This window comes from Pseudonaja textilis, chromosome 10 (assembly GCF_049901715.1).
Source record: "Pseudonaja textilis isolate UNSWEBS1 chromosome 10, rPseTex1.2, whole genome shotgun sequence".
Lineage (NCBI taxonomy): Eukaryota > Metazoa > Chordata > Lepidosauria > Squamata > Elapidae > Pseudonaja > Pseudonaja textilis.
The window spans coordinates 12,510,924-12,535,332 of record NC_141999.1 but is presented as its reverse complement, the minus strand read 5'-3'; the positions used below and the strand labels follow the sequence as shown (position 1 = coordinate 12,535,332).

Below are 24,409 nucleotides of genomic sequence, written 5' to 3'. Positions count from 1 at the left end.
CAAGAACCCAATCTGGACAAATCCCCATCATCTGCTATCTGATCTGGAAAAAATCTTTCACTTAAGATAATGAGATATTTTTCTTTTTTTCTAATTTATTGATCCATCCATCCATCCATCCATCCATCCATCCATCCATCCATCATAGATCTAATGATTCTAATCTATCTTCCACCATCTGTCTGTCAATCCAAATTTTTTTACTACCAGTTCTGTGGGCGTGGTGGATAGGTAGTCGTGTGATTGGGTGGGCGTAGTTAGGTGGTCATGTGACGGAGGGGGTCAAAAGTCTTTTTTTTTCTTTCCCAGTACCCTGTTTTTGGCCTAGTGGGTCTCAAGGAAGCTTCCTGGGCGCTGAGAAAAGAAGTATTTTGAAGCCGGCCAAGGTAAGTACAACAGTGGGGGTGGGGGAATCAGCTGTGCCATGTGATTTAGATTAGCTAGAAAGCAAGAAATCGGATGATTCCCTGCTTTCTAGCTAATCTAAATCATGCAGCACAGCTGATCGTAGCATTTTTTTACTACCAGTTCTGGCGAACCGGGATGAACCAGCAGCATTTCACCTCTGTTTTGCACCCAATCTTGTACAGTACTGCACAAGCATATCAACTATAGAGACCATGCTTGTCTGCCCTCCTAACAAAAATTAAAACGCAAACAGGTCAATATGATTATTCCACCATCTTTACACAGTTTAGATTCTTTCAGTTTAGATTTATAGCGATTTGAGTCTCAATTTGAAGACCACCGTGGTTAAATTAAATTTGCTAGCTTGTGGTTTAGCCTACTCTGGGATTTAGCCCTGGTCTTAGCACGCGATATGAACTGGTCACTCTATTTAGTCATCATATATGGCTTGTTTGTTTAGCTACAGCATATTTATTATGTGAAGATAGCTATTGTTCTTTTTTTATTTACCCAAGCTTAGGATTGGGTATATTGGATGACCCCAGCCAACACATCAATCACTTGTAAATACTTTTAGGTATCCTTCTCCACTCTAGTGCCCTCATAATATGCTGGATAACACCATTAATCATTTCCAGACAATATAATTGATCTCAGGGAGGGTCAGCTAAATGGCGGCTTTTCACAAAGCATACTCAGTATCTCCACAAAGTAGAGGTATGAAAGAGAAAAGCACAGGGATCAATCTCAATTGAGAACATTCCTATATAGGTTGTCCTTGAGGTACAACAGTTTATTTAGTGGCCATTCGAAGTTACCACAGCACTGAAAAAAAGTCACTTATGACCATTTTTCCCCACACTTATGACCGTTTTGCAGCATCCCCATGATCACGTGATTTAGCTTTTGGATGTTTGACAAATGAATCACATTTATGGCGGCTACAGGGTCCAGGAGTCACATGATTCCCCCTTTTGTGACCTTCTGACAGGCAAAATTGATGGGGATGACTCTGATTCACTTAACAAATGAAGAACTGCGGTGATTCACCTAATAAATGTGGTACGAAATACCTCACTTAGCGATATAAATGTCGGGCTAAATTGTGGTTGTGAACTGAGGACTACCTGTATGTGGTTTAAATCTGCACCTACTCTTAATTTTAACTAAAAGAAAAAGTTGACGCTTGAGAGGAAATACAGAAAAGGGGTGGGGGGGAGAGCAGCCCAACCACACCCGGGTTCTGACTAGCAAACCCAAGTGTGACTCACACTTTCAGCAACTCGATGGTCACAGGGAGAGACCTCGTCCTGCCTACTGTTCCATTATCCTCGCTGGAGCCGTCATTCTCGAAGAGCAACGAGTGAGCCCTGTGTGAGCCTTCGGCAGGTGGGGTTGCTGGCAAAGGGCTATTCAACGCCTGCTGGATGCGGATGTGCAGAGGGACCTGGGACAACCGAGGAAACCCTTGAGGTTCTCCAAACCCCAGCTCGGCCACTCTCTTGGCTGGATCCATCACGGAGAAACTTTCTTGTTGACTGTCCATCCGTAGCTCCGTAGAAAAGGGAAGCTCTGCTCCGTACAGGGAGATGGGCAACGGAGCATTGGGGGCTTCCGATGGAAGGTAAGAAGGCAGGGAAGGTGAAGGAGCAGCTGGAGGGAGAGTCGAGATCATGTGTGGAGGTAGCGAGGAAGGATAGGACGATGACATGATCCTCTCGGTTGGGGATTTGGGAGCAGCGGCCGATTCCAGCAGGGAAGGTACATTCAGCGGAAGGCCCCTCTTGGGAGGCAGAGGCGGTGAAGGCTTCAGCAACGGTGCACCACTGTTAATCACCTGAGATAATTCAGCTGGAAAGAAAAAGAAAGCCATTACACTGGGTGACAATGAAAGTCTTTATCACAGGATGGATCAGCTCTGCAAACACAGAACCTTTCTAAACCATAGACATGCGTGATGTTGTGGCCCGCCGGCGGCTGGCAGAACTGACAGCAGAGTCGGACAGTAGTGAGGAGGTTGGGGAGGAACCCGGACCAGTCCTGGAGGCTGAGGAAGGCTCGGACGAGGGCTCTGCATCAGAGGCAGAGATGGGGCCAGGGCAGGCTGGCAGTTATCAGCTGCCTTCAGGCTCAGACAGCAGTGAGGCAGGGGAGGTTCTGGAACCGGTTCCCAGCCTGTGCGTGTGCAGAGCTGCCAAAAGGAAGACACAATTAAGAACTCAGGATCGACATGGTAGTAAGGCCACAGCTGGACAATGAATGACCCCTCCCATCAGGATTAAAAGAGAAGCAAAAGGGGAGGAGGCTTTTTCAGGAAACAACTCACTCATTCGGTTGGTTGGTTGTTCCAGCCTCGTGGAGATTTGTCTGTATATCCCAGTCTTTCGCTGCCAGCAGTGAGTGTGGAACTATTTACCAGGAAGCATTCCAGGATTGATAAAGGTCTGAGCTCATTAGAATACCTTCGCAAGGCTGTTTGCCGAGCTGTTGGCTGACTGTGAATGAAATAAAGTCACATTAATGTAATAAAAGAGGTTTTTGCCGCGACTCAGAATTGACTTAATGCTTTTTAGGGAGGCCTAGGACGAAACACATGAGAAGCTAATATGTTAAGCACCTATAGACCATTCCCAGAGGTGGGGTATACACATCAGTTATTCTCAAGTTGTTAAGTCAACCAGGATTTTAAAAAAAAAATCCCTAACAGCTCAGCTGCTAACTCATTGCTTTGCATACCTTCTTCATTTAATTCAGGGGTGTGCAACCTTGGCAACTTTAAAACCTGTGGACTTCAACTCCCAGAATTCCCCAGCCAGCATAGTATAGCAGGGTGAAGAATTCTGGGAGTTGAAGTTCACAAGTCTTATGATTGCAAAATTGACACTCCTGATTTAACTAGAGCTGTGTCACCTTTATGGGATGCAAAGTTTCATTATTTTGCTCTAAACGAAGATTTCCAGTTTAGTCTGTTTTATTAACAAGACTGAATCATCTCGTAAGACTTTTATTTCCCCCACCACACCCAAGACAAGATACAAGATACAAATATATGAAATATATCAAGAAAGGTATTAAGTTTGAAGCTGGTACAAGCTATGAATGCTGTGGAACAGATTTGTGATACTATTATTTGTGATACTACTATTTTGGGTCCGATTCCCCCAACAATACATTTGAAGGCAAATTAAACCAGGTTTGAAAAGAGGGGAAGAACAACTTTAGGTTGTTCTTACCACCTACATGCTGCACTCTGGATTTCTGCCCAAGATTTCACAGCTAGGTTTCTGACTTCACACAATGATCATCAACAACAACCTGTCCAAGCATGTTCAGGCAATGAACCAGCTCCTTTCTTCCCTCACTTTATTGTCTTTGTACAAATTGTTACCAACTCTTTGGTAGTCTTTCAAGTATCAGACAAGAAAGCAATTCTTATAAATGTAAACCTCGTCAAACTTGCCGGGGAAAGGAAAATTCGCTTTGGAAAATTGGTAAGACACATTTTACAAATTGCAAATCAATCTTGGAACATACAAGAAGCAATTCTGCTAAACAGGACAAGTTGTCCAGTTACAACTCAGAAATGTCTGTTCGGGCAGAGGACACTTTCTGGATATAAAAGCAAAGCTTCTATTTTTACCCTTCCATATAAAAGAAGGCAAAAAATAAGGACTTGTCACATATTAGGTGTCATGCCCCTGGTGGAGACTGACTCTGAAGGAGAGGAGGAACAACCGACAAGGAATGGAAGTGTGGCTCCGGAGGTTGTGGAGGAGGCTGGGGAAGGGCAGAGGCCGGCTGGGCAGTCAGAGGAGGACCCAGGCCCATCCCCTCTCCATCCTAGGGCATGCAGGGAAGAGAGGATAAAGGAGAGATGTGGTCTACTCGTGAAGAGAGGACCTTGATCCTCTTCATGCGCTGCAGCTGTGACAACTAAATAAGAGTATGGACTTACGTACTGGCAAACGCTGGAAACAAAGCGTGGAAATATCTCTAGTTTATGGTTCCTCTCTGAGTTTGGTGTCCTTCTCAGTGTGTGTTATTTGTGGATGTCCTCCAGCCCTTATCTTGCCTGGTTTGTGTTGCTTTTTTCCTTCTTCATGTAACTGTTTGTGTGGGAGGTTTTTTTGGCTTCAGTCAAAGATATTTGGAGCTTGGAAGCAAACTGAAGGAATAAAAGGGGCTTCACCTGTTTTCTGTGTTTGTTTTGTATCCCACCCTGGGTCATCACATTAGGTAGCACATAAAGATGCTTAGGACTTAGCAAGCCAGTCCTAAGCACCTTTAAACGCATTCATACATTCTTGTATCGCTGTGAAGTCTGAGAAATTTTCTGAAATGATGTCTTATCAGATATTCATACCAGTAGTATGTACGACCACAATTTTGCCCAACATTTCTGTTGCTAAGAAATGTTGCTGGTCTCTGACAGAAAACCACTTGAAGAGACCAGAGACTAGCATTTGAAATGTGGATTTACAGGCGGTTGTTACGTGTAAGTTGGGCTGACAAAATCAGAAATGAGGAAGTGATAATCCACCTGGGAAAGCCAAGGGAAATCATCAAAATCATTAAAAAAAAATGGAAGTTAGAATATTTCAGACATGTGGTGCGATACCTGGAAAAATACGGCCTACTTCATTTAATCCTCCAGGGAAAGGTTGAAGGCAAATGAGGTCAAGGCAGAAGAAGAACATCAGGGCTTCAAAATCTAAGGGGCTAGTTTGGACAAAACTCAGCAGCACTTTTTCGTGAAAAAAATAGGATTGCCAACATGATCATCAACGTCCGATGATGGCTATGGCACAAGGAGAAAAAGAAAGAAAGTTGTAAAGTGAGTTTTGCCCCGTTTTACAACCTTTCTTGCTACAGTAGTTAAGTGAATCATTGCAGTTGCTAAGTTAGGAATGCAGTTGTTAAGTGAATCTGGCTTCCCCGTTGATTTTGCTTGCGAGAAGTTCGCAAAAGGAGATCCCATGATCCCAGGACACTGCATCCGTCATAAATATAAGACAGCTGCCAAGCACATGAATTTTGATCGTGACATGGCGATGCTGCAGCGATCATAAGTGTGACAAATGCTCGTAAGTCGCTTTTTTTAAGTGCTATTGTAACTTCGGTCACTAAATGAATGTTTGTAAGTCAAGGACTCTCTGTAACCTCAAATCTCAGGGTTCTTCCCAAGGTTACTCATGAACTGTGGGGCCAGGATGAAGAAAAAATTATGTTGATGCTATGGGCTTTGCATTCAGTTGCAAGCTGTTCCACTCATAACATTAAACCGTGGTTTGTTTTAACTATGATTAACTGAACAAATTTATATAGCTGCCCAACTCACACGGTGACTCTGGTTTGTTAAATAATCCACAGTGTGTCGGACAATAAGCCTGGTTTACAACCCACACATGGTTTGCAACATGTGCTAAAGCAAAGACAAGCAAGCTGTTTTATGGTTTAAGGGTTGTAATCTTAAGACTTCCCCACATAATCTCAGCTGCTTTCTTTTCAATGAGCTTTTTCTTGTTCGTATTTGTGTTGCTCCATCCCATAAGAGATCCAAGGTAGTAAAACTCGGCAAGTTACACAAGCAGGCAAGTTTTTGCGGTCCTTGCCTTACGTGTCAGAAACGAAAGCCCCGTGTGCATCCGGAGTTGAATTGCAACATCACTCTCCACCCCCAACTTCCAGAATGAATTCTTAGCAGGTGAGCAGGAACAGGTGTAGATTTGCAAGATCGTCTTACATGTCACTCTTCTTTCTCTCCACACCCTCAAACCACAGGTATTGCAAGGCCCTTCCCTAAACTACCTGAGCTACCTGCTGGTTTCACTCTCATCCCCTGCCCAGGGGTCCTGTTTCCAACCAGCCCAGGTGAACAGCGAGCCTGTCTGCATAACCAATACTTCCTTGAAATGAACTGCCAGTTCTCCAGGCCTGTTCTTCTGGGCAAGACGTCAACGCAATGAAATTTACCAGCAACCTGATGGTCTGGCTTTATATATACTGAAAATATACAGAAGAAAATAAACAGACTAGAACTGAACAAATCTGTACTCAGAAGCGAGAGATATTTTTGCTTGGGTACCATTTTGATCAGTGCGCTAGACCAGGGGTGCCAAACTCCGATTTCATTGAGGGTCGCATCGGGGCTGTGGTTGACCTCAGGGGGAGGTGGGGGGGGCGTGGCCGACAGGATGGGTGTGGCCAGGTTGAGGCCATTCCGCAAACTGCTGGCACGTTTCCTCTTTGCATTGGGTAGACTGAGCCAAAGCCACATGGGCCGACCCTTTGCATTTCCACATCACGGGCCACATCAGGCCCGCAGACCTTGTGTTTCAGACCCCTGTGCTAGACTATTTGATGGACACAGTTGGAAAAACTGTTAACCCATTCATATCGCAGGGACACGTTTTCCACAGGTGTCCATACAGGTACCCTCAACTTATGACCACAATCGAATTTCCATTGCTAAGCAAGCGAATTTGGGCTTATTTTGTGATTTGTTACATAGATAACTGTAGCTGTTTAGTGGATCATTCAGTCACTTAAGCAAATCTGGTTTCCCCCACCAACTCTGGTGTCAGAAGCCGGCTGGCGAGGTCACCAATAGTCATCACATGACCCCAGGGCAACTATCATAAATACATGCCAGTTGCCAAGCATCTGACTTTTGCTCACGTGACCATGGGGATGCTGCAATAGTCACAAGTGTGGAAAAACAGTCATAAGTCACTTTTGTAACTTCAAACTTCAAGCCTTTGTAACTTCAAACAGTCACTAAACAATCGGCTGTAAGTCATGGACTGCCTGTATTTTGATTGTGGGCCTCTTTGGGGTGGGGGTGGGGGGCGGGATATATCCTGTGCATCATGAGACGAAGGATGCACTTACATATCCACATCAGACATCGTGAGTGTGAAGTTGCATCGTTGCACGACGTCGTTATTTGGATACCAACATGGCTTGTGACAGATGCCACCGATTCTGAAACAGGTCAACTCTCCAGTTTCTCGTCCAAATGCCTTCGATGGCCAATCTGTTTACACAATTCTTAGAGCAGGAACAGGAATGTTCCAAGGGCTTCAAGTCCAGGATTTTGAACTTTCCAAAGAGGCACAGGAAGCTGTTAATGGATATGAGGTCATCCCTGGGAAGGACCAGGTAAACTATTTATGACCCCCAAAAGCATGATTTTGTTTTGCTCCTTCCTTTCCTTTTTACAAATTTAAGAAACCACAGAAGACCATGTCTGGATGGCAAATCACTGTCATTTCTTCTTCTACCCTTATAATAGCCTGAAACCAGCACATAAAATTTACAGTTGGGGTAGCAGGCCAGTCAACATGGGGAGGTCTTCAGATTTTGTAAAACAGGGGTCCCCAATCCCAATGTCAACTAAAGAGATACTCCTTTGTTCTTTTTAGCTGCCAGCAGAAAGAGAGTAGGGGGGGGAAACAGTGCATTCCTCAAGTGCCTAGATAATCGACCTGGCAGCCCAAAGTTGTCGGAGCGCAAGAATATTACTGGAGAGCATGATTGATGACTCTTGGCTATGGATGTGTCCCATTGGAGAATATACATCCAATGGGGGTGGGGGGGAAGACCAGGGTCAAAGGGGGAAATGAATGATATATTGGCTAGCTGTCAGGACTCCAACAAATACATCCCCGTTCAAATCGTAAGTCTCTAGCCGCATTTCTCAGAGAAGAGAAAATTGATTTATTAGAAGTGGCCATGTTGGCATTAGCTGGATGCTGGATGCACTCCACCCTGGTCCGTGGACCGGAACCGGTCCGCAGAATACCAGTAACCGATCCATGCAAACAAGCCAAGTCCCATCCGCGGGATGCAGGCAGGACACGAAACCACACCCCCTCCGGATGGCGGAAAAACCTCTCTCCATAGAACTGGTCCCTGACGCCCAAAAGGTTAGAGACCGCAGTTGTCGAACAATCCAAACAAAAGGAAGGCCCAAAGATCACACTATCAAAATCCCTCCAGTTTTCAGCACTGTAATCTCAGAATACTGTAGGGCCTTCTTCTCTGTTTTTGTGTACAGCCTTCTGCGATCTGGCTCTCCCACGGCTCCACCTAAGGTAGGGGAGACTAGGTTGCAAAAACACTTGGCCAACAAATTACTTAGCATAAATGTCATCCCATTTTAATCCCTAGTATATAGCAGGCGCTGAGGAAGTAATCAGCATAATGAGGACACGGAATAATTTTAGAATCCGGTTAAATTGTACAACAAGGGACAATGGAGAATTTGGAACTTAGGAACAGAAAGGTGATATCTGGGTAGGTCACATAGAATGGACCTTTGGCTCTGCTCTGGGAGGTCATCCCCAAGCTCTTGAAGATGTAGCCTAGAGTTGAACTTCTCTTCCATTCAGATAGGCCAGGCTTGTCTTTAGATGTTTATCTAATTGCCAACTACTGTATTTTTACCATGTTGACTGTTAATACATTTCTCCATCTTACATCTTCATTTCTGGGCCCAGTTTCAAGAAACAACCATCAACGCATTTTACTTCAGAAAAACAGCCATCAACTAAAGGTGAAAATAGGTGGATATCCTGGGAATGGACCTCTGGACAAGCTGGCCTGAGCGCTACAAATATATCTTACGCACTCTACCCAAAAGTTAAAGCTTCAGTTGAAAAGCTGCATCCTTACTTATCTTATTACCTTACTCATTTCTCTCCACAGTACAGACCATATTTTTAATTTTAACTTTTGAAGAGAAGGTTGACATTAGTGGGGGAAAATGTGTGATTTGCACCCTTCATGTCATAGTGACTTTCTTGAGGTGATTTGGCTTTCTCTATTTTTAAACTTGGGAGCAATTTTTAATCTTCTTTTTAAAAAAATGATATGATGAATATTTGGGATTTTGGTTTCTTGCTGTAACTCAAGGGTTGTAAAAGAGTGAACAGAAATACTGCCACACCTAAAGGACCAAATGGAGAGATGAAGGCAGTCTTTTACAATCTCAGCAACTTTAAGATGTGAGACCTTAATTCCTGAATTCTCCAACCAGCTGACTGAGAATTTCTAGGAGTTGAAGTCCACACATCTTAAACTTAGACATTGGATTAGACATCATGGACTTAAGGACAAAGAAATATCAAAGCATTTCAACCTTCCAGAACAATCCACAGGAGGCCTCTGAGTGACTGCTTTGGAAAAATGAGACTTTAATAGCACCATCAAATGAGAAATAGTTGGCCTCATCAACCCTCAAATGGTTACTTCAGAAAGTCTCAACAAGTGGGGATTTAATGCATTACAATTGTTAATTAATAAGGTATGTTAATTTGTTTCAAATGTATAAGCATAATTGGTCAAAGCATAAGCATAAGTGGTCAAAGATCGAAATAAAGTTTTGGTCTGTTTGTCCAAATAATCAACCTAAATTCCCCTTCCTTTCCCCTCCACCCACCCACTTCTTTCCCATTTAAATTCTACACCAGTCTAGCCAACTCTCTGCATCTGATAAAAGCCTATACCTCTTATTAAAATTTGCTAAATCAAAAAATCTCTGAGAAGACACATCTAAGAAAATAGTTGCAATCTATACCTTGGAAGAGAGACCTCTACCTGGGCACCATTCAGAGCAAAATACCCTGGAAAATGCTGGCACATTTCTACAAGGAACTTTAAGGATACCTTTCCATTTCTCTAGGTCCATCTGGAATACAATCTATTGTACGATACTAAGATTTTAAACTGATATAAACATCGCAAATGGAAAGTGGATTGATATTTGCATTCAAACACGGGGTAGCTTTTTCACTGAGCTGGAAGAGAAGGGACAACCTTATGGGCCAACAGCCAAGTTCAAAACAGCATCACTGGAAAAAAAAGTGAACAGCAAAATCAAATGTCAGCAAATCAAGATCTTACTTAGAGGCAGTTTGGTGCGGCAGTTAAGACACCAGGTTAGAAACCAGGCCAGTCCCTTTCTTTCAGCCCTAGGAAGGACACAATGGCAAACCGCTTTGGAAAAACCTTGGCCACAATTGAACAGAAGGAAGGGGAAAAGGTTAGGAAAGAAAAAAACAGCCACTTACCTATTAAGGGGTTGCTATTCCTATTAATAGGCTTGGGTGGTGGCACAGGGGGCTGCTTGGTCGGGGTGGCATTGCTAGCACTGGTGGCCGAAGCGTGGCCACTTGTGGGAGCAGGGAGCAGAGTCCGGGGTGCAGGGGTAGGGGCAGCACCCCCTTTTGTTGTGCTGGTGGCGGCTGCAGCTGTGGAATAAGACACAGTCCTTGCACTGCTGTTGCCAAAGCCAAATTCCCTTGTTTGCAGATCACTCGTCTCCTGCGAAGAGGATGACAACGGTCGTTTTGGAGGAAGCAGCGGCTGCTTGGGAGCAAGGGTCACCGGATGGGTCTCTGTTTCTGAATTGGGGTGATTGCTGTAAGGTCCTGTGAAGAAACATTCCAAAAAAGATTAACCCCACCCCCTGAGCTGGAAGGAATCGTCCCTTAGTTCACTGAAATATTGTCTGCAAGTAAACTTTTTCTGTTGCATCCATACTCTCTTGATATGATGGCTGTATTAAATATACAAGACGCCAATAAGGAACCACATTCTCTAATTCAGCTCAAAATCTGGTTCTATGTGAGCCATTCCAAATATTCCAGATATGAATCAAGCCAACATTCTTTTCCATGTTACAGCATGGCCTTGGGCCATCCCAAATCAACATGCGTCCACTGTTTAGATGTAATCGTATTATTTGAGATGATCAGGCTAAGTCAGAGGGCTGGATCAAATGCGTCGTAACTTTGGAGTCACCACACTCCCACAAGGAACCTAAATACAGTTCCCCATGAAGTTGTTGACTCTTATCTAGGGCCAATTTGCTTTGGCCGTTAGTAGATCACATTCTTGTGTATAGGTAGCATGAAATCACTTGTAGTACTTTTAGTCTCTATGCTGGTTTCTTGCGACTGACAAGTATGTGGGAATAAGCTTAACAGACAGAAGGAAGAGCCACAACCAAGAAACAGGGGTATGGGAAGAACAGAGCAGCTGTGGCACAAGGATTAGAGTGCAGTATTGCAGGCTAATTCTGCCGACTGCCAGCAGTTCGATCCTGATCAGTTCAAGGTTGACTCAGCCTTCCATCCTTCCGAAGTCGGCAAAATAAGGACCCAGACTGTTGGGAACAATATGCCAATGCTGTAAACCGCTTAGAGAGGGATATAAAACACTGTGAAGCGGTATTTAAGTCTAAGTGCTGTTGCTATCTCAGAAAGGACCCATCTTAGAACATAAAAGTAAAGGAAGGGAGCTGTGATTTCAGACTTGCAAGATTCTGTTACAGGAACCTTACAATGCAAACCTGGTTTGTACTTAGCTGGACTGCTTCCAAAGACTGACAGGAATTGCCATCTTCTACTAGTGCACTAGAAAAGAGAATGGCTGCGTTAAACCGTGTCCCTGCCGCTGAGAGAGAGAGAGAGAGAGGAGGGAAGGAGAACATGTCTGGAGAGCCTCGGGAATTAAATTTATTTCTACAGTCTAAAAGAAAGTATGAAGGCTTGGGCCATTTCCCAAATACCAAGGCTGGCATTCCCTTACAAAGCGTGGGTGGCAAGAGACATCAAGGTTGGTGAGTGGAGAGATGGAAAGTGATAAAGCGGGTAGGGCCAGGCCTTGCTACGATTAAAAAATAGCCACCTACCTATTAAGGGGTTGCTATTCCTATTAATGGGCTTGGGTGGTGGCACAGGGGGCTGCTTGGTCGGGGTGGCATTGCTAGTACTGGTGGCCGAAGCGTGGCCACTTGTGGGAGCAGGGAGCAGGGTGCAGGGGTAGGGGCAGTACCCCCTTTTGTTGTGCTGGTGGCGGCTGCAGCTGTGGAATAAGACACAGTCCTTGCACTGCTGTTGCCAAAGCGCGTGGGTGGGGATGCCTCAGAGACAAGACCCAAAACTGGTTATATTTACAATTAAGAAGTGATAGATAACAACATTTATATCTGAGACAACTTCCTCTACTCACGCTCACTCACTCCCACACACACACACACACAGACGACTTCTTAATTCCTCACCCTGCAGTTTCTTTGGCTCTTCAGGGGGACTGGATTTCTTAAGGCTCAACCTCTTTGCAGTTTCTTCCTCCAAGTGTGTAAGATTGACGATTCCAGAATAGTCAATGGGAATGGTGTGTCCATTTTTCAAAGTAGCATGAATGAGCTTCTCTGGCTCTTCTCCGTCTGGAAGGATGGGGGGGAGGGGAGGGGAGAATTAAGCAATCATTTGTCACGCAAAGCATGGTATCTCCCCAATGTGCTCAGGGCATGTAATTTATGAGACAAATCCAGAGGAAGATTAACAGTGAGGAATATTCACTATCAAACTCAACATGATACAGCGTGCCCTGCCTATGGGATGGGCAGTCCAGTCCTTCTCGTTTTTCAAGAAATGGTGGGAGACCCTACTTACTAAGAGGTAGTAGTGAGGTTACACCAAGATCTGTGTGATCACTCAAGTGTGAAATTTCAATGTTGTTAAAAGAAAGATGAGTACAGTTTGGGACACCTGCCAAAAAAACCCAAAACCCCACCTGAAGAGAAAATAAGATACTTCTGGTTGACAAAAAGGGAGAAAAAGCAAGGGGTCTCTTCTTCCTCATTAAACCCAGGGGCCAAAGATGAAGTCATCCCTCCACTTTTCATGCCTCAGATGATGTGTGTCTGTGTACGTGTGTGTTTGGGAGCATGCTGTTAAATGTGAGTGTTTCTATACATCCCTTACAAGCTGCTGAGAAAGAAAAAGAAAGGAAGGAAGGAGTGGATACATTCTATTTAGAAGGTGATTCTGGATTTCATAGAAAAACAAAAAGGAAGGAAGGAAGGAAGGAAGGAAGGAAGGAAGGAAGGAAGGAAGGAAGGAAGGAAGGAAGGGAGGGAGGGAGGGAGGGGAAGAAAGGGAGGGACGGAGGAGGAAGGAAGGAAGGAAGGAAGGAGAGAGAAAGAAAGAAAGAAAGAAAGAAAGAAAGAAAGAAAGAAAGAAAGAAAGAAAGAAAGAAAGAAAGAAAGAGAAAGAAAGAGAGAGAAAGATCATATAGCAGGGATTAAAAAATGTAAAATACTTGTTTTGTTTAGCTAAGCAAGTTCACATACTTGGATGACATGCATAACTTGTGAAGGTCTTATCATTGTTAATACATTATTTATACTGAAGTGTTTAATGTTTGAAGTAGCCTTTTGCCCTCTGTTTAACTTCTGCTCGTTGTTAAAAGTCAGGAATATAGTAGATGGGGGGAGACATGACCCATGCAGCATAAACTTCAGTTAAAAATAGCGAGAATAGCTCAATATGAGAAATATGGGATACGGAGAGCTATGGAGCTTGATTAATCTTATATTTTGTTTGGCCCAGAGCAAAGCCTCCTAACAGTGAAATTTAATGGAATTATGCCCTTCTTGTGAAATACTGGTTATCATTCAAATTCAGAGGGCAGGAGGGTTGGAACAAAGGAGATTTTGCTGTGTAATATTGCTGATTACTCCCAATCTAAGAAATATCTATTTCTATAATCTTATTACTGTCTTATGCCTAAATGGAAATTTAGCATGAAATATTCTGCAGGAGTCAGGGGATTCATAAAGCCAGAAAGAGAAATATCCATATTTTGGTGAAATATATGGCTTGTGCCTTCTTAATATCCCATGGGGGATTTGTGATAAAAGGGGCATATCTTGCTTTCAGTACATGGAGGGGGAGAGGATTATGAGTTTTTATAAAAAGGATTACTGCAGAAAGTCAAGTTTCCCCATGGGTTCTTTGATCCATAAAACACCCAGTGTCAAACAGTTCGGTGAACACACAACTAGCTTTTCAGATTCTTTCTTTAATGACATTCAATTTGTCATGTGTGGCTTCAATAAATCAACAACATCCTAATGTGATCTTTTGCAGCTAGTAAATTACTAGGCAGTGTTGAGCTTCAAGGTTTAGTGACTGTGGTCCACAGGCTACCTTGCATCTGAAGATGCCAACCATAGTTACGGGTGGAAGGTTAGGAAATCGACTGTTTAGCAGCTCTGGCCCAAGGGAACAACCTCCGACTTCCTGCTGGCATCCCCATTGACTTTTATTGGGGAAGTTGACAGGGAAACTAAAATCACAAGACCACAGCAGGGCAGCGGTGTGGCAGCGCAGCAATGCTGAAACAGCCACAATTTTGCCAAATTTCAAGCCCATAAAAGCAATGGGACTCAGATGAGGATGCATTGTCCAAATTAGTCCACTTCAGATGTGTTGATTCAAAAATTGTTGCCCTATGATATTCCCATTTCTGCGACTGAAGTTTACAGAGTTTTAGTAGTATATAGATGTACTGTTACTTATGCGCACATATTTTTAAATTCTGTAACTTTGTCTCAGGCTATAATTAAATAGGCTGTCTTTTAGGTTCATGTTATTAATAAGAAACTCCTATCATAATAATATTCAACTTCATGCTGTAACTTGTACCTACAAGTTTATGCTTTCCTGTTTTTAATATTTACACATTTATTCATTTGTCTGTTCCTTCCTTTTTTCCAAATGTTACTCTATGCAGTACATTTATACTTGTTCATTTTTTTTCTAACAGTGTAACTATAGTGTGACGTTACACACTGTTTATTCTCCAATGCTGTATATATCATATGTCTGTATCATTTTCACCAGCCCCAACAAAATACAGACATTGTTCTGTGTTTCTGAATTTCCAGCTTCTGTTTAAGGAGGAAATGAAAGTAGCGGCTGAGTAAATTATCTTGGCACGTATACAGGCAACCACTTCTCATGTGGTCTATATCAGGGGTCTCCAACCTTGGCAACTTTAAGCTGGGAGGACTTCAACTCCCAGAATTCCCCAGCCAGCAAAGCTCCCGGCTTAAAGTTGCCAAGGTTGGAGACCCCTGGTCTATATGATTCAAGAGAAAAAAACTCTCTGATCTGTGTGAACTCCTAAAACTGATGAGAGAGATGAACTGTTTGTGTGTTTTTGTGTTCTTTGCACACCAAAGGGAAGAAAACAGAGAGAGGTGGTGGTGGCCAGGAAGGCAGTTTAGAAAAGAAGCTCAAAATAAGAAACCAGTCCAAACTGCTTACTCATGTCCAATTGGGAGCTACCCTGCACTCTCCCAAAAAGAGAGAGACGCAATTAAAGAGAGAAGAACAAATGCTTTCGCTCCACTCAGCACAAGCTGCACACCCTTTTCCCGGGATGGTGACTGATACACCACCTCACATGCAGGTTGTGTAGAATTTGCATGAGCTCATAAATGCTGATTCATAGGTGTAGGTTTAGAAATTACTCCAATGTAATTATAAATATAATGCACCTCATTCTCTGAGTGGGGAAGAGTCGACAAATAGCCACCGAATCTGCTCAGCCTGATGTTAAAAGTGTGGCATGGCGTTTGAGGGCAGCTGTTCTTCTTTCTTAGGCTGTGCAGTGGTGCAACTTGAAAAACCCAGGGCTAGCTAGAGGCTATGTGCATCCCACAGATGCATGCTGTATCCCAGATGTATAGACAATGCTGGGAGCAAGCCAACAGAAACAGAATGATTCTTCTTTTCCGATGTAATCACACTGAAGGAAGGAAGAAACTTGGGGAGTGAGCCTCTATCGCTACCTCTCCAGATCTCTTGTATTCTGAGTTCATTTACAGCAGGGGTGTCAAACTCAATTTCATGGAAGGCCACATCAGGGTTGTGTTTGATCTCTTGGGGAGGGGGAGCAGAGTGTGTGTGTGGCCAGCTTGATGTCACTTGTGTCGGGGGGGGGGGGGGGCGCCTGTGGTGGCCCGAGCACTCTTGTCAGCGAAAACAGGCTCCCAAGCTCTGTTTTCAGCTGCGATGGCCTCCTGCAACCCTCTGCCAGAGAAAATGGAGCTCGAGAGGCCGCAGGTTGGTCCTTCACTGTTTCCAGGGCAGATCTAAGCACCCCACAGGCCAGTTCCAGTCCCCGGGCCTTGAGTTTGACACCCCTGATTTACAGTGAGCCTCCGAGTCCTGCTGTCAAGTGGAACACAAATATTTTTAACTCGCAGTAAGTAAGGAATAGGAAGGGAGAGGCATGGATTTCTTGTCCTACTGAGAAAGGAAGGGTATTTCCTCCTCTGCCTTTTCCTGTAGGCAGAGCTGGGTCAGCAATTTCATGGAACATTCTGCAAAACAGTCCCCGCCGCCACCAGATCTATGATTTAGTATCTATTTAGCATCTGACTGAATGGGGAAGGGAGAATGACCAACTTGCTCTTTGCAACATTCCTAAGTTTGAAAAAGGACACCTTTAGCTCAGGAATTCAGTTCATCATCCAGTTGGGGAACAGTCAAGTCTTTTCTGCTGGAGATTCTGTAGGTCAAATCTATCTAAACTCTATGCCTTTTAGAACATTCCACCTCAGGTAAAGATACCTTGGGGTAGCAAAGTAGCCCTAGGGAAGTAGAGCTAGAAGCTAGAAGCAATTGTCTTGTAATGAGCCAGATTTGCAGTCAACTATGGAGATTCTCAGTCATCCAGGTCATGGTTGTCCCAAACGTGTTTTTTCAAAAGGCAACTTGGACTTGGTTTTTCCTTCTTGGATGAGAAGCGTAAAGCCTTCAAGGAAAAAATAAAGTCCAATTGCCTTTTGGAAAACCTGACAGATTTGCAGTCCGTTTTACTCACAATTTTCCATGCCTGTATCCCCCCAATCTGTTCCCTGTGAAAAACCAACAGACCCACTGATACGTTCCTTGAATTCCACCAAGCCCACTGCAACCCCTGACTTTTAAAACTTCTTTCATGCTCTTTACATTTTAAAGAAGTAGTTAATTGCTGAAAAGGAGACCATATTTAATATTTTCTTTATCAATAGAAATGGTTCTTGTATGAAGGGCATTCTTTTAAGAAAGTGTGCCCACCCGGGAGCGGGGAAGAGGAACACCATGGGAATCTAAAGTGTTTGCAGTGAGGTCCTCATTTGTTACTTTCCAGAAAATGAGGGGTTTGTGACTGGCGATGCCACAGCAGCTTATGCTTCAAAAGTCTACATTTATGGTCCCCCAAATCTAAATTAGGGTCCCAAATCACTGAGTTTTCCAGTCTGAAATTATCCAGATATGAGCTCACATCTGCTAAGAATTTTGCTAATTAGCTGTCAACCACCTAGTCACCCACAATTTTGGATGCAGTCTTGTCCAACCCCATTATCAATTATCAAGAATTGAACCAAAGTCCTTCAGATATAAAGGCTGTGCTTTACCCTTGCACTATTTAATGAGCTGTGGTGGTGCAGTAGTTAGAATGCAGCACTGCAGATTAACTCTGCCCACAGCCTGGAGTTCGATCCGGACTGGCTCGAGGTTGGCTCAGTCTTCCATCCTTCCAAGCTCAGTAAAAGGAGGACCCAGATTGTTGGGGGGCAATATGCGGACATTTGTAAACCGCTCAGAGAGTTCTGTAAAGCACTCTCCTGCAGTATATAAGTGCTATTGCTATTCCTTTCCATTGCTACCTTGGAATCCAAATCAGCTTTTCGGTTACTCACTAGTTGACCTTCAGAAACTCATAATCTGTCAACCTAAAATGTCTCCTTGGAGAAAAGGAAGGAAATAAATGAAACCGTTCTTTAGCCTGCTCTCCCCGGAACATATAATATCCAAAATGTTCAAAGGGCAGACAAGGACAGAGAGTCACATTTAGCAGAAGTGGGGAAGGGATGGGAGGAAACGAGGGGATACCCAGGCATGAAATGCCAAAGATGAGGCTTATTCAGAGCCGGGACTGCAAATGCACAATACACAGAGGAAGACAATGGGTAAAAGCTCACCCTGTTCAACATCTTCCAACAGAACTCCTCTTTTAATGAGCTCCTCTCTTGGCTTTCGCATTGAAATCTTTCGTTCTAAAACTGACATTAAATTGGAAAGAAAAGAACAGCACTCAGAATGGAGGGCAAAGATGAGGGAGGTGAAAAAAAAATCACTTTTAAGATAATGATTAAGTGGCTCACTGTGATAGCTTTGAGGACGAGCGTTACGTATACATTCTTTTTGTAAATATTTCATTTCCCTCAATTCCCTGTTGCAAGAGGAGGATAACACCTCATAGCTAAATGCATACAATATTTTACAATTGGAAAACAGTCAATGGAACTTTAACTATGCCCTCCTTGTCTGAAATTCTATTTGGCATTTTTCCACGGGCCACTTCAACAAAGCTTAGTTATAGCCACAGTTGGATATCATGATTATTAGGCAATAAAACATTTGAAAATATTTCTGTGGAGGCAGATCTGGAACCTGCTATTTTCAGGTAAAGAATGCAAAGTGCTATGCCCGATAATTTCTGAACTGGAAGGCCTGATGAGTCAGGGAACTGTGGCCAAAGCAGTCAGGGAGGTAAAATGGCATCAGAACAAACACCCTTTCCAAAACAAGCACTAGGGTCTCCGGAAGTCACGGGAGGTTGTCAATTAAACCTTCCTTTGAATTAAGCCACAAAACATGATTTACAAAATACAGTGGCTAGAGTCTCTCATTACCACTCAAAGCCAAAAAAAAAAAAAAACCCCAACCCCAACAAGCCACTTTACCACTTAATAATGCAGTGAGCAAAACCAGGCTAAAAATGCACAGGGGCTTAAAGGGAGAAGAGCAGAACTGGAGCCTGGCAGGTCACCTTCTGAGGTCTCCTTAAACTTTCCACTGGTTTTCTTTTTCCGCCACTTCCAAGGCTTAAAGATCTTGCCAAACCCAGCAAACTTGCTCTTTCTCTTGCAAGGAGGGGTGGTGTCGCCAGATTCCAGAACTTCAGCCACCGTCCCGGCATCCTGTGTCGGCTGCTCCCTCTCCTCAGCTGCACACAGAAGAGAAAAGAGGAACGTTCATTATAAGAGGACACTGGCACGATGGTACCTCAGTTCCAGATGAAGGTATCTACAGTGGACCTTGACTTACAACGGTTCATCTAGTGACCATTTGAAGTGACAAAAAGGCGACCATTTTTCATGCTTACAACCCTTGCAGTATCCCCATGGTCACACGATCAAAATTCAGACACTGTTCTGACCCACGGCCTTTTCCAACAAATCGAACACAATCCAAAAGGAACAGAAACCTTGTAATGCTTTTTACAAAATAATTCGCTGTGAAAATCACAGGCCTTGCCAAACTGTGCAAGATTTGTCCAAAGATAACAGACAAGAAACAATTTACAATACAAGAATCTTCAAATACAAACTCTGGGATACTGGAATGTCCACGAGGCTGGAGTTTCAAAATGTCTTTGCTTTCTGCAAAGTACGTTCCTTTCACAGCTGGCTTTTATCTTCTTGAAGGAGGGGCCATTACCTTGCAGCCTTACTCCTGAGTTGCCCGTGCTGTTGTAGCTGCTCTTTCCTACACGCACACTTGGCACAGGCTCCTCGGGAACCTCCTCATTGCTGCTGCCAGCCCCCACAATCTCTGAAGACAGCAGTCCACTCCCTTATGGTCCTGGCCCCTCATCTGAATCCTCGCTCTCCTCAGCCGATTGCACCTGGTACCAGCTAACCACAACAGACACTTAGCAACTGACTCATATTTATGACGGTTGCAGCATCCTGAAGTTGTGTGAACCCCTTTTGTGACTTTCTGGCAAGCAAAGTCCATGGGCAAGCCAGATTTATTTAACAACTGTGTGGCTCACGTAACAACTTAACAACAGCACTGAAGCTCCAAGATGGCTTCGGCCAGGCCAGTTTCAGGGTGAGTCACTTAACAACTGTGGCAAGAAAAGTCATAAAATGGGGCAAAACTCACTTAACAACTGTCTTGCTACAAGGACTTGCAGAATAAAATATATTACCACACTTGCTTAGCAACTTTTGGACTCAACTGGGGTCATACATAGGGGACAACCTGTAGCTGGAATATACTGTAACTTTTTAAGGTTTTTTTTTTTTAAGCCTTACACAACAGGAAAATACACAGGAAAAAACCTTGGGAAAATAGTTTCTGCACACAATGTTTGGTAGGGTTCAGCAATCCTTTACCGGTACCACCGTAACACAAATACTGTTCATCACACACTGTTATATAGGCTTGCTATAAAATGGGTAGACAGAAAACAAGCTAGAATTATGAGGGGCTGGGTGGCCTTGATTCACTTCCTGTTCTAAACGAGTGGGGAGTGGGAGAAAAAGCATCCCACGCCAAAAGTAACAATCTCAGGAAATCAACACAATAACAGGCTCCCACTCCACCTACTGTTCTGGCATTCCCCAAACATTTTTAAAAACAAAAGACTGCGCAGAAGGAAGAGAAAGGATCTGTGGGAAAATATGCCTGCAGCTTAAGTCCGATGCTGTTCTATAAAGCAAAGCAATGTCAGATATGGAAAATCCATTTAGGTTTTACCCTTTTGAGACGTTTTATGCACTTGGAGTTTTCCCTGTAAAATATTAGTCAACCAACATGATTTACAAGAAGCTCCATTAGCCAAAAGAAAGCCTTTTCATAGTCGTTGATAAATATTCTGCCTTTGAGTCACTTTTAATTCATACTTCTTTTTTTTGTTTGTCATTTCCATAAACTTACATTTTATTTGGGGGGGGGGGGCATCAGCAGGAATATTTTATTTTAAAAATCATCAAAATGCCCTATGCCTCAGCTTCCCACTTAGGTTATTGCCTGTCCAATCTTCCAAAAAAGTTTGCTAAGGTTTGACTGTTGCAACTTTCCAACTTTTTAACCACCTAGTCATATGGCCACATGTACTCAATCTCTGCTCAGAGTTAACCTATGGCATTTTGTAAATGAGTTTACTGAACTTCATATGCCCCAGAATGTGTCTACAATTCCTAGAATTATGTCACGTATTCTACGTGGAGAATATAGAAGTTGCCATTTCTTAACATCTAAAAGGGTATCACAATGAAGAAAGCTGGTCAGCATCTTTCTCGTTCTACAAATATGACAACGCAATAAACAGTTTCCTGTAGGAACAAACTGCACACAAAGTCAAACAAAATTTCAAAAAAAAATCATCTAGGAAACAGATGAATCACATCTGATTCGTTGCTACAGAACTCACTTCCAAAACGGCACAATCAATTTTAAATGAAAGAGTAACCAAGAAATTATTCCTTAGATTTCAGGTATTATGCCACTCAGATTCACTATTATATCATTTTATTCACAATATTGTAAAATCAAGCTGCCAGTTCTTTAGCTGATATTGGTCTTCATACGCATTTTCTTCCCAGGAACCTAGGCTGTTGTAATATATTGGTGTAATATATGTACAAAACCAAGAAGTGTAGTGTTTTGTAACTGACAAACAGAAATTTTGTCAATTCATAATTTTTCTATTATTATGATCATCTTTATGCCTCCCAACTCCCAGGGGCCCTGGGTGGTTTACAAACTATTAAAAATGTTTGTAAACAAAAAAACAATACAAACCAAGCTATATTTTAAAGCATAGATGACAAATACTAATTACTAGTTTCTGTCAGGCGTGAAAGATCAGGACGACATAAGTTCCAATTTAATTGATGTATTAATAATTATGCCCATATACAAGAATCTACTCAACTAACAGCACTATCTTGGTGTGGAATTCAAGAGGAGTTGGAATTAATGTTTGTGGCTACATAGAGAGTCTAGGCTGATTTCTCTTTTGACTCCACCCCAGGTTCTCCTGCTCCTTCTCCTAGTTTACATACCGCATGAAGTTAAAAATGAAACAGATCACTTTAGGAATCACTTTAGGAATTCTGCAACCTGTATACTCTCCAGATTTATGGCCACCGCATTTCTCAGCAATGGCCATACCATGTGCAAATTCCAAAATTCCAGGGTTAAAATTTGTGGCTTATCATAAGCATGAAACCTAAGTTGATTTGAAATTTTCTAACATTTACTTCTAAGTTGATTTGAAATTTTCTAACATTTACTTCTAACTTGCCATTCCTTATTACTCTACACCAAGAATGTCCACTTGAATGAAACTATGATGTAAATGTTCTCCTTGCACAGGAGTGCCATTTCAATTTCTTCCAGTATTTACAACATCCTATCGTCAGGCTTCTATTCAAACAAATGTTTTTGTTTTTAGGAGGCTGGCATCATTGGTGTGGCACTTCATAATGGTTCATATCATATAACGATACAGTTGAGATCATGTGTGAATGGGAACAAAGTCAATTCAAGATCAATCTGATGAAGAAATAATATATTATTACTCTTGTTCCACGTACTCAGTGTGTAGATCAGGTGTTATCATAATTATTTCAGAGGGAGATTTTAAAGTAACTGCCTTACTCACAAATGGCTCACGCTGTAGGGGGTGGTGTTCCCATGGAACCTTCCAAAAATAAGTCTATTTTTTGGCAAATATGGACATGAGACATTTTTGAATCTCAGCTGCACAAGAACACTTTTAAGACCTGTGTCCTTAAAACAAACAAACTAAAGGGATATAGAATATTTCCAGATGCAACAAACGCTTGGATATAGAATGCCTCCCAATGCAAAACCTAATTACGACCATACTTATGCAGTAAGTAACTATTTAGCACGTTAATCACTTAAGGGAAATCTCTGGATGGGATTCACAACTCCATGTTTTGGAGAAGACAAGAAAATCAAGGTAAATATCCTCTCCAAAAGACCAAATTTCTTGTATATGGACACCTCCTTGCCACCTCCTTGGCATCTCTACTTAAATAATTTTATTCTGTTGGTAAAGGGAAGGAGCTCTTCTTGAATTCTTGGTAGAGTGGATTTGACTAAAACTGATTTAAAACACCACTCAAGAAAACTCACTTTAAATCAGGATTTATTTACAAATCAACATTACTGTATAACCAACACTGCATAAAAGGAAAAATGTATAGATTATAGTTTCTGAAAACTAAGCAAGTCTGGGTTTGATCAGCAACCAGAGGAAAATCACTGGGAACATTATGTATTTTGATCTCCATGACCTGCTCACAAAGAAGAGTAAGATCTAAAATTTATGAAATAGACCAAAAGAGATCCCATGACTGGAGAGTACCTCTGAAAAATCATTCTTCATATTTTGCAGAACACAAAAACCAATATTTTAGGATTTATTTTGCAAACATAGTTCTGGACATCAAAAGCAACATTGCTAAATATTCCAAGTATTTGCAGACTCGCTTCCTCTTTAGTAAAATGCCAAGGGCAGCTCTTAACTCATGTGTTGTATTTTAATAAGAGGTCTAATTTTATTCATTCACTTGGTGAAATGATCATCTCCAAGTTCACAGTTGGAACATTATTTAATGACTTTTGCTGCAGCCCCAAATTATAATATTCATCATTCTTCCTAATTCCATGGAAAAAACAATGAGGTTCTAGAATTCATCCTATTGATTACTGATTGTAAAGGGGAAATTCAGTGAAGACATGCTGGGATACAATCACTCTGAAGCAATGGATGTTGTAGCGCAACCACCTGTAATCAGATCAAATATTCTACAGTAACAACTGTTAAATGCAAAAACCCAATGAAGTATGCTAATCTTAGTCAAATAAAATATATTCACTTTCTTCTTCATAAATATTCTAAGATTGTATTATGCAAACCATGGATGGATCAACAGGTAATGTGGGTTTATAACTTACGTTTTCTAATCATCAAAAGCCTACATCACAAACATTTTTGTTTCTTGTGGAAAAAGTCTGTAAGGTGTTTTGAAGTCATTGATGAATGTCAATAATGACTTCTCTCTAATCAAATAAGTCTAGCATTTCTCAACCTTGGGAACTTTAAGAGGGGTGGACTTCAACTCCCAGAATTCTGGGAGTTGAATTCCCCCCTCTTTAAAATTCCCATGGTTGAGAAACACTGAAATAAGTCAATTTTCCTATCACGGCACATTCTGTCAATTTCTCTAACCATTGCTCCATAGTGGATAATGCGCAATCTTTCCATTATTGAGCATAGAGTAATCTCATCACAGTAATCATAGACTGAAATAATCTTC

General features: G+C 42.4%; 1 protein-coding gene across 6 annotated transcripts in view; it reads right to left on the bottom strand.

Annotated features, from left to right (window-relative positions):
* PHACTR4 (phosphatase and actin regulator 4) overlaps positions 1-24,409 on the bottom strand; it is an 82,492-nt gene that overhangs the window by 15,065 nt on the left and 43,018 nt on the right. For 3 of the 6 annotated variants that reach the window (XM_026702500.2, XM_026702502.2, XM_026702498.2), the window contains 5 exons: positions 19,093-19,269; positions 18,242-18,322; positions 12,479-12,643; positions 10,482-10,841; positions 1,680-2,259 (listed from right to left, as the gene is read on the bottom strand). In XM_026702500.2, the coding sequence (XP_026558285.1) occupies positions 1,680-2,259; positions 10,482-10,841; positions 12,479-12,643; positions 18,242-18,322; positions 19,093-19,269 (1,363 nt within the window). The remainder of the gene's footprint in view (positions 1-1,679; positions 2,260-10,481; positions 10,842-12,478; positions 12,644-18,241; positions 18,323-19,092; positions 19,270-24,409) is intronic. The other 3 variants (XM_087939732.1, XM_087939733.1, XM_026702501.2) reach the window with 1 other exon arrangement.